General features: G+C 36.1%; 1 protein-coding gene across 1 annotated transcript; it reads left to right on the top strand.

Annotated features, from left to right (window-relative positions):
- LOC134847737 (uncharacterized) lies at positions 1–9,966 on the top strand. The gene is made up of 4 exons (XM_063864931.1): positions 1–518; positions 7,406–7,576; positions 8,871–9,114; positions 9,694–9,966. The coding sequence occupies exons 1-4, from the start codon at positions 268–270 to the stop codon at positions 9,889–9,891; spliced, it is 864 nt and encodes a 287-aa protein (XP_063721001.1). The 5' UTR covers positions 1–267; the 3' UTR covers positions 9,892–9,966.
- The last annotated feature ends 1,357 nt before the right edge of the window (positions 9,967–11,323 follow it).

The raw sequence follows: 11,323 nt of genomic DNA, 5'->3' as shown, positions 1-11,323 counted from the left end.
CTAGCAATGCGCAGCATACCAAAAGGCCATAGGCTCGCGGCTGACATTTTGGAAAATTCGAGTGTCATTTTTGTGTCTCTTTGTGCACCTTCGGATATTTTCTTCATAAAACAAGTTATTATGATGATTATTATAAATTTCGCTGATAAGTATCTCAAAAGTAGCAAATGTTATCAATTTGCAACAAATTGACGTCTTTTCTGCAAATCGTTGCATCGACTAATTTTTCGTTGCCTCCGTTTTAAATAAGCGCGAAGCTCTTTGGGTATGACTCATAATGAGAACAGATCGCATTGGGTCAAAGAAGCTGCTCTATCATGCGGGGCTGGTGTGCTGTTCGGGCTGACAGTTGTCGCAGTTGGTCACCCGCTGGACACAATAAAGACCAAAATGCAGGCACAGAAGGGCTTCGAGAGTATCTCCATGTCCAAGGCATTCGCAGAAGTGTTCAGATCACAGGGGGTAAGGGGATTATACAGAGGATGTGTTCCGCCACTGATTGGATCTGGAATTTACAGGTAACGGTGTACCCTCACCTTTTTACACGAAAAAAAAACGCACAAAAAGCATACAAGACCTTCGACTTACCACAAACTCATTTTTCGTATGTCAGGCTGAACGAAACAAACAATGAAAACCACTGGTTACTGACAAGTGCAATTGTGACTAAAATATCAAAATAAAAAACGTGATGGTGGTCTAATTGTTTTTGTGGATTCTTTCCGGGGAGTCTTCTCCTCTAAGCACGCGTCCACTCTACTTAACTGCCGCAGAGTTTCTCCCCTTAATACCGTGTAATAGCGGGGGACACTAAGACACGATATGATCCACAATCCTGAAAGGGTTATGTTGGTGGTCAGACTAAATCGGCCGATCAAAGGATTACGCAACTTCCCCCCTTAAATTAGGCTCTTTTCGGCTCTCCTCTCGCACTTTTAGCTAGTTCAGCAAATCGTGTGCACCATAAGTAAATTCTCAATCGCAAAGGAAATAAAAGCAATTTACAGTACCCTTTATGAGCTCACTACTACTTAGAAACTTCTATTTTGAAGCCCGCGTCCCGTTCCGTTCAATTGCTCGTCAGTTTTCGCTTGACTCGATCAAAACTCGCCTACTCTAGCAGAGAAACTCGCTCACACAACTAGTTCAACCCGGTACTAAATTCGGGTTCCAGCGCAACTCGCTCACACAGCTATTTTAACCCGGTACTAAACTCGGGTTCCAATCAGCTTGCTCGCTAGCAATAATTGTTCTCTACTCTGATCGAGAAGCCACTAGTCTTAATAGTAGCCAACAACTGTTCTCTTCTCTGATCGAGAACCAACAACTCTTGATGGTAGCTAACACTGTTTTGACTCTTAAAGGCTCTCCGATACCCTCCAATTCCTTATCTTTCTTTACACTTAGTTTTACTTAAGTCACGCCATTCCCTATCAGTCCTGACAACCGCCTAAATCACCCATCCGCACATGTTTTAAGACTATATCCCTCCCCCTGTCACTTCTGCCATGTGCCAACTTCGGTTTCTTCTATCAATCTTTTCATGTTTATTAGATACCCGGTATGCGGTAGCTGCCACAATTTGACCAAGCAAACAAACGTCATACGATTCTAATCAACTAATTCTTGAACTCTGTGAACTTGAGCTCTCAAGTTCAACTCAACCTCCAAAGCATGCTATGTTTACTCAGTAATCCTCCCAAGGTCTTTATTACAATTCTCCCGTTAACGTTCCGACCTTCCAAGGGTAGGGGGAGACCCTTTTTATGGGTAGTTAATTCATTCCAAGCATCTAAAATTTCTACCTGTACTCTATTCCAATCCCGACCTTCTAGCTATCAGTGGAATTTAGTTCGTCTATTAGGGGTCAAAATAAACCAAAAAGTCACCTCCGGAGAGCCAAGTAAATTTCATGTCCATTCATACTATTTAGGAAACTTAATTCTCATGCTACGGTCCTATTACTATCCATTTCTTCTGGGACTACTTTTCTTTTACCCTTATTGCTACTCTATTAAAAGCGCATTCGCCAAGCTAAACTGAACCCAAAGTTTACCAAGTCCATTTTGAATTAAATCCACTACTCCAAGGTTGCAATGTAAAATCTATATCTCCATCAGATTCTACTCTAGTTCCCAATATATAAGTTTTCCCCTCAATTTTTAGCAAGATGACTTATCCTCATTTCCAGGGGTTGGGCTGGGGAAGACGCCACTTTCCGGTGTTAATATTCGGGTTTTCCATGCAAGTTTGGGGTGAAAAAGCCCAAAGGTCACTTTAAAGTCACTCAGGGGTCAACCGGGGTCAAACTTCCATATTTGGGTTTAGAATCCCATGGGGGTCCTAACTACCAAGTTTCATTCATATCCCATTAATACTTCACAAGGTATCCCATTTCTAATGTCCATAATCACTTTTTCCGGGAAAAGGCTATTAACACCGGAAGGAGTCACCGGAGAGTTTTCACTCACTAGGGGTCTCTTTTTCGGGGACGAGTTGCAGTATCTGATGCCGCCATAAAATTGATATGCCCTCGCTCATTATGTTGCGTAAACTGCCTACTTCCGGTCTGTGTTTTTTTGCCTACTTCAGGGGGTGTTTTTCCAAGTGCTAATAGCTTCCGGTCCAACCGCCAGATTTGGTTCAAATTATAATACAAGATGTATCTTGCCACTACCTTTCATCCCTCAAAGTTTCAGCTCCCTGCGTTCATTGGAGGCCGAGAACCGACCTCCAGAAGTTACGGGTGGGTTTGTTTACTTTGGGCATAAAACTGGAAGTGGGGGTCTGAGGGGTCTGGGTTCCCAAATTTAAGCTCCCCCTAACTAGGCCTACAACATACTAGAATTTAAGCCCAATACCGCCGCTAGAATCCGAGTTCTGATAAGGCCATTTGCACTTCGGGGAACCGTTATCACTTGGCGCTTGGGGGTCCGGGGGTTATGGATTTTTGCATGCCCAGGTCAAATCATCTCTAATATCGCTCCTCTGAAGTTCGTGTAGTTCCTATTTGGGGGATGGTCAGCCGATTTTACTTCACCTGAGTTTTCCGCCATAAGAGGGACTACATCTTTGAAGATTCAACTATTTCGAACTTTACCCTTTGTTTGCTGTACTACTTAACTTAACGACGAATCAATCTTACGCTCAAGTTACTATAGCATGTAATACATTAGAATCACCAATTCTACAGTTTGATTCCAGATAGGAAAACAAAAGCTTACTTTGATTTTCGGTTTCCAAATGAGCAAAAGTTGCTATAGTGTCTGGATTGATTATGATCTGAATAAAAAACACAAAAAAACAAAACAAATAACTCGGAAAGTCATTTTATACAAAAAAAGATAGCCGGTTTAGTGTAAGTAACACAGAATGTTCCGACCATTCATATAAGAATATCAAAAATTTTTCATATTTTTTTTTACAAAAGCTGGTAGTTCTTTGTGAGTGTTGTGATGAGAGAACTAAAAAAAACAATTTGACCAGGATGTGAATTAAGAACTTTGAAAATCAATAAACGATTTTTAACGTTGAGAAAAAAATCAATTCAAAAGTTTTTCCGAAAATTTTTCGTATATTTTTTTGCAGAAATTTTTATTGCCAATGAAGCTCGGAATGTAACTTCAAAAAATGGATAATTACTGAATTTTACTTTTCATAGATCTTTTTTTTCATAGGACTTACTCGTTTGATAATTGCTGGACATTAGACTGAAACTCAGAAATGTCGAACGTAGTTTTCTCTCGACACAATGAAAAATTTGTTAAGGCCATTTTGTTTTAATCACGCCTGAAAAGATATAGCGATGATATTCTACTTGTTTCATTTTATGATGATTCGGAGCACCTGAAATTACGTGGGAAAAAATGAAATATGCTCAAAGACAATGTTCCTTCCGATTTCAATCGATGAAACACTAATTCAATTACAGGATAAGTAAGCTTGTGAATTGAATTTGCAATACAAACTATTAAAAGTGTAATACAGAGCAGATCACTAATCCTTAATAGAAACAAGACTACTCGTATCAGGACGAAGCCCTGATTGTTCCGACTGCCTTTTAAAGTTTTATGGAGCAGTAATAACATTAAAAAATTAAATGTAAGAAAAAATAAAATGAAATTTTTTTTTTCAAAAATTTGATTTTTTTTGTAAAAATCATCCCCCCAGACGCCATATAAAGTATAAAAGGATAGATTTTGCTCCTTGTAACAAATCAATTATGGCAAATAAGCTTCTTTCAACCAATTGGGAACGATTTTAAGACTGATTAAATCTCCGCTCATGCGTTAATAGCGCGAAATATATCGCGCGTTCATTGTCCCAAATTGGCCAAAACGGCAATCTTTAAACCACCATATCTTTACGAAAAAAGATCACAGGTGAAATATCTTTTTAAATTTGAGCTCAGGACAACAATACCTTTCGAATGATATTTAAGAAATTCCGTCAAAAATTGCTAGTTAAAAAGTCGAAATTTGTCTGAACAAAAAAAAACCCACCCCGAGCACAAATATTCCGTTACTTTCGTATCGAAAGTCGGAACAATTAGAACAAAAATTAGCTAAGACAGTCTAAAGAAAAGCAATCGATATATATATTTCAGGAACCAACAGTAACGAAAAACTTATGTTTCATCAATTACGTTGTGCTTACAAAGAGTAGGTCAATGAGCTAAAAGAGGGTTCTCATTTTCTTACGAATCAAAAGCGTTCAACCTGCGAAACCAATATTAGAATTACAATATGATTTCAAAATCTTTCCAGCATCAGTCTCAACTATTATACAATGTTCGAAAACTCGTTTAAATTTGAATTATTTAGTGAGAAAAAGATACGTATACAGTACTTAACTCTCGAGAATCGCGCATGAGCGCTGAGGCGCGTCAACGTGAAACCATGTAAAATCAAACACTTGAGGATCAAGACAGAAATACTTCAGAAAAAATGATTTCCTGTGTATAGGAATTATCTTTTAGGAAATAGTTCTTAAATTTAGATCCAGAATTATTGATTTCGTTAATCTTTAAATGTTTAAATTGTGAGGCAGCAGTTCGTTTGAGAATAAAAATTGGAAATTTGTTTATCCTATAGCTGAACTACTTGTGCAGCCAATTTTTTCTTAATATATGTCATTTGAGAGTTTTCGATTCGCGAGCTCCCGTGCATCTCCTTTGTGAAATTGTTCTTCGCTTAAAAAATTGAGTAGAATTTCCATTAACAACTCATCAATAGTTTTTATCTATTTTATTAAGGGAGATTTTGAAGTCGATTTCAAGTTTATTTTCATGATAATTGTCATCAATACTTGGAACATTTGTTAAAAATTTAGTTCTGAAATCATGTTTTTGTTTAAAAAATCTTTGCAAAAAATTCGTCGTCGAAAAACTATCTAAAACATCTGCTAATCAGCCAGATGAAAAAACGGACTCAGCTTAAATTTTATTAAAACTCATGTGGAGTTTTCACGAAAAAACGTTCCTTGCTTGATATGTTAAGCCATTAAATTGGACTTGTTTTCTTCAACTAGTATTAAAGTGCCGATGAAAACTATAAACATTGTGTACTACAATTTTTCTCCTCTAAAAGATATTTCGCATTTTGTTTAAATTTTTTTTGTCAGCCAAAATTAGCTGCTCGACTTTATCTTATTTTAATAAAGGTTATTTTATTGGTTTTGTACCAAAAGTCTGCCATTCCAATTTTTTTTGACTTCTTGTACTGCGCTTAATTTTTTGTTCGTGCGAAACAACGTGTCTCCAGCAAAAAAATAACTAACATCTCTTTCTAAATTTTATTTGAAACTCAATTTTCCATAAAAATTTGCAGCGATCCAAGTACCGAACCCTGTAGCATATTCAAATTCTTTCAGTTTGAAAGTGCGTGTTCATAATGATTAGTTAAAAATGATGGTATAAGGTTACAGCATATGCAAATAAAACCACAGCTTTTTCATCAAAATAGAATGCTTTATGATGTCAAACGCTTTTTTAATTCTGTAAAACAAGCTTTTCTTATGTTTCTTGCATCTGTGCATGATCGTATAATTTCTGTTGTTGTGATGATTTTATTACATGAACGATTTTTCCTGAATCCAAATTGCTCTGCTGCAAAAGGTTGTTGAAATAATCAATAGTTTCAAAAAAGCGTTGAAAGACTTTTTATCGTTAACTTTGTGTCTTGATGAAAACAGGCTTATCAGCCTAAATTTAGTTGAGTTCTCGTAAAGAACCTTCTTGTCAAAAGGTGGAACTTTGGCTATAACGCAAACGTTTGCAACTTTCTCATTGATTAAAATTTGATTGAAAAAATCAACTATTGGATAGCTAACTGACTCAGCACATGTTTCAACTTTTTTGCCGTCATGACCACTTAATAAAAAAATGTAGTAATTTTCAGTATATATGAACAAATCATTTTAGGAAAACTCAACAAAATAACCCAACTCAAAGCAGATGGTTCCACATGTGCGATAAGTCTTCGGCGTAAAATGTAAACATCTTTAATCAGGTATTAATCTTGGTTTTTTCAAAAATTAGGTTTTGAGATTTGCAAAAAAAGTAGGTTCCAAGGCTTTCAAAAGTGTAGTCTAACTTTTATCTTAACCGACAATTTTTCAAACATTTTTGCAAAGCATTATAATAGGCCAGTCTTTTTTGCCAAGCTTAGGACTATTTAACAAAAAACTACACGGTCCTGAAAGATGAACTGCTAGGGCTCGCACCTTGGAATTTTTTAAAGGATTTTGAAGTCGCAGAATACTAGCAAAAGGGAAACTTCATCGGTCGGTCAGAAGGTTGAGTATTTGCCGCAGAATGGCATCCGATTCTCCTAAAAACTGAAATTATTGAAAATTTAGGTATTTTGCAAGTTTTGTAGCCTGCTTAGTTTTTTAAACCTTGAAAAAATAGATAAAACATCAATAACCGAAATCTAAAGTAAGTTGCAATGTTTAATGAGTTCAATTGAATCGTCTAAGAGATAATCGAGCAACTAGTAAAAAAATACTGTGTTTTTCCTTGTTTATTGAATCTTTTCTGATTAAATTATAGTCACATGAAACATTGTAAATTTCTATAGCTTCGTTAACTTTAGCTTATTTTTAACTTTAGCTTATTTTCTGAAACCGAAACACTTATACATTGCTCCCGTACCCAGCCAAAGCTTCTAAGCTAATTTTTTTTGAATCTGGCTCCTCACTTTTTGTTCATTTTTTAAATCAGAAGTTGATAAACTTTATTTTCTGGACGGAAATATTCATCAAAAACTTCATAAAATTTTTGATAAAAAAGCTTATTGTGTGACAATTCTTATTGTTTTTCGTTGAGTTTTGAAGTATTTCTAGTCTCGAGAGTTGGTATATTTAAGCTGAAATAGCGAACTGAATTGTGTTATCTGTGTTTCAGGTCCCTTCAGTTTAGTTCATTTGAAGCGGTCTTCACTTATTGTGAGGGAACCTGGGCTGCTGATCCATTGCCTTTCATGCTCCACTCAGCCAACGGAGGTCTACAGCCTCGAGTTTTGATTGGCTGTTTTGTAGCTACGTTTGTCAGGGCAACTATAGAAACGCCACTAGAGTAAGTAAAGTTGACAAAAAACTGGAGGCGAATTCAAAGTTTGGAAATTGAGGAGAAAAAAACTTGTGGTTGGTGAAAAATTATCATGATTAAAAGTTTTTCTAGCATTTTGATTTCGTAGAACTGCTATGTTTGATTTCGTAAAACTGAGCCATGGGGACTTTTTGAGTGAGAGCTAAATGGATCCATTTTCATCTCACCCGGGCGTCCCAGTGGTTCAAGTTTTCGACATCAAACCTAACCTACTGGATATGTCTATGAGTGAGTACAAAAGTCAAGAGCCAGATAGTAGGGAAAATGCAAGCCAGAGCTATTTGCACTTTTGATCGGTTTATCTTAAAAACGAAAAATGTGAAAAGCGAGTATGACTTGATTAAAAAATTAGTTTGAATGCCTTGGTGTCCACTTAAAATGCTATCGACTATATTTTTTAGTGTTTTTGCATGAGAAGTGGCTGAATTACTAGATTTAAGTAGAACATATAATTATATCACCTAGTTATTCGGTTGGTGGGTTGTGCTAAATGGCTCCAAAATGGCACAGATTTTGTATAGGGGTATTTATTGTTTTTTTTTGGATACCTCGGAAAAACAATTTGATTGGCCAAAAAGGTCGACAAAATTATTCGAACTTTTTAAAAATTTCTTTCAACTTTTTTGGGAAACTCCTGTTGATTGTTTGCAACCGAGCTGCTAAAAGTTTTGTTCAACCAGTTGTTCTTCGGAAAGTAGCAAAACTGCTGACAAAATGAAAACTCAAGGGACAAAATCATAGTAGTAACTCAAATACAATTTCTGAAAGATAATTTAGGAAGTATAAACAGGAAAGACCGTATCAACTCAAAGGCATGCGCGTTTAAATTGCCCTTTGATGTCCATGAAATACTTTTAAACTTCGAAAGATGAAGAAATTTAAAAAAAAACATATATGAAATTGATTTTTTTCTTCAATCTTTTGTGAAATTTTTTTTCCAGACGCTTTGAAAAGTACAAAATCATGTATTTAAAGAAACCTAATTGCTTGCATCAAATAAAATATTGAGCCATATTGATCGCGATTTGTCCGTACACGTAGCTTTTGAACCCCGTAGCTTTCAGAAAAATGGTCGCAGCTGAAAAAAAATTTGCAGGTGCGAATAATGGAGCGTAATTGATTCATAATCCACTTCGTTTCGTGAGAGAAACATGAAAATCGATCATGTTTACGACATTTTAAGCCATCCGAAAATCCCGTATAATATATTTTTTTGTCACTTTACTTAAATGCGGGTTTACTTCCTTGTTGTTTTTGCTAGATATGTGAAAATACGACGTCAAATTGGGCAAACTTGGAGAATAAGGGAGGCTTACAACGGATACAAAATCACGTGGCTTCGTACTGCGGGACTAGTTACCACCTACTTCGTCATCGTCGATTACGTCAGACGGAATTATAAAGATTTTTTCAGTCGGCCTCTTCTGGGCTCTTTTCTGGTGTCCGGATGTGCAGCCACTTTTGCATGGTGGGTTGTGTGGCCCCTGGAATTAATCAAATCCCAAGTTAGTTCAAGTCCCAAGGGGGGATCTATTATCATGCGAAGATGCGCAAAAAATTCAAACAAGTCAACGCCCTTTTAAATCCTTCCAAAACTCAGATTTTATTGCTCATCTGTCTAAAAAAACATATCGCTTGTTTCTTTCGAATTTATGAATACTGAGTTTTGATTGGTTGATAAAATTTTTACGCATTCGGTTCTTCGCTCATAAGGGATTCCCCCGTCTCGATCGAGGCAAAACCTTATGCACTTTTTTAATCAATTATCGACGAGCGTTTTTAGATAACAAATACGCTTTAAAAAAGTTTGATGATAAATTTTTTAAAGTGGCAATTTTGATTGAAAGAAGAGCAAATACCCCCCTCCCACGCACACACACTTAGAAAACCAACCTCTCTTAATCCAAATTAATTTCGTTCATTCTTACGATATCCATTTTCAGAAGGCCATCCCTAGAACTTGAGGTCTTATGAATGTTATATTTTTGTGATTTTTCACTTTGGGAAAAAAATGTTAGGTTTTGAGCCACCACTACATATATATTAACTTGATGGGAGTTTATCAAAAATCAAAATAATTTCAGTTGCAAGGAAACTACGGTGATGCTAATTTGACGCTCCGTCAGCGATGTTCAATTGTGGTGAAAGAACGCGGCAGCAGTCTGGCACTCTACAGAGGCATAACACCTGGCACTTGTCGGTCACTGCTCTCCAACGGAGCCAGCTTTGTGGTGATGAGTTATGCACAGAGGAAAATGACTCAACTTGGACTTAGAGACTGATCCATTTCTGAAAAGTTCCGAGGGAAAGTTCCAGATCAGTTGCATGATAAAAACTCGAATAACTAAAAGATTTTTAAAAAATTGTGAACGTAATGGTCTTTTCTTTGTAAATTTTCTATTATATTTCAAAATGAAAAGATTAACGCCCAGAACTTTCAAACCCCCAGAACTTCATTACAATCTTGTTTTATTTTCGATCTGATATCAGAAAGCGTTTCAATTTAATTTCAATCTCAAGTCATCAATCCCCTAAAAAATTTCTTAAGTGTGAAAAAATATTTTGGGTTTCAATCGCCAAACCTTGTTTGAATAAAAACACGTCCAAAAATATAAGTTTTGTTATTCTCTTCAAAAGTTAAGATTTAGGATTTTATTTTTAAGATTGGTTCAGTTGTTTGGAGTCCGTCTGATTGAAAATAGAAGCTCTTGTTGTACAATCCCAAATGTTTCTTTAAAAAATAGCAGAAAAGGAACTTTTTGTTATCGGAACAATTCTGCTCCGAATAAATGTAGCGGCTATAGAATAACTGTTTGAAAACCGTTATATCTCAAAAAAATTGATCCTACAAGATAGAAAACTTTAAATGTCAAGATATCGTTTATCGTTAATTTTCTATCAATGCGAATTGGAGTTCTCTCTTTTGATTGAAAAAAAGTGAAGACTGCACATCTATCCCCACATTTTGAAATGATATTCAGTTACAGCCAGGGAACAGAAAAGTTGCAACATTTAGATTTACAGCATTGAAATTACTGCTGTTTGCTGATACGGTTGAAATTTTGACGTATGATTGATGAAATTGTTATTTAGCCTTTTAACAAAAAATGGCTTTTAAGGCTTTCTTTGGTCATTTGATAGAGGAGGTGGTAAAGAAGACTTTCTCATCCATTCTGATTGAAAGACCAAGCAATGCGGCAAAAACAATTTTTGCGATTTTTCTCCATTCAAAGGCTACAAAACAGTTTTATTCATCTTTTGTCGAAATTTCAACCGCGATATCGAGGCAGACCAAGTTTCAACCGCGATACAGTTGAAAAACAGACGACACAGACGAAAAAAAAATTGTTCAGCTCATCACTTGAAAGCAGGAAGTTGCAACATCTATGTCCCGTGATTGTAGAAGGACATTATCGGCAAACTTCGTCTGCCTCGATGATCAAAAGAAATTTTTTGACAAAAACTGGCACAAAAAATAGCTCTATAAAAAATAGAAATGAAAAAACTTGAAAAAAAGCGTTTAGGAGGTTGTACCAGCGAGCTTTAGGAGGCCCGTTTGTACAATTTAATTATAAAAATGGAACTGTAAACCATTACGTTAGTGTAGTGTTGTATCTTGTCTCGGATCGAAAATGGGGTCCTTCCTAAGGGGAGAGTTATGGTCCTGTCCTCACTCAAGCAAAGTCCTAGGAAATGTGTCCTAGGATTTTAAAA

Source organism: Symsagittifera roscoffensis, chromosome 6, assembly GCF_963678635.1.
Source record: "Symsagittifera roscoffensis chromosome 6, txSymRosc1.1, whole genome shotgun sequence".
Classification (NCBI taxonomy): Eukaryota; Metazoa; Xenacoelomorpha; order Acoela; family Convolutidae; genus Symsagittifera; species Symsagittifera roscoffensis.
Note: the sequence above shows the minus strand (reverse complement) of the source record. Positions and strands in the feature narration are given on the sequence as shown.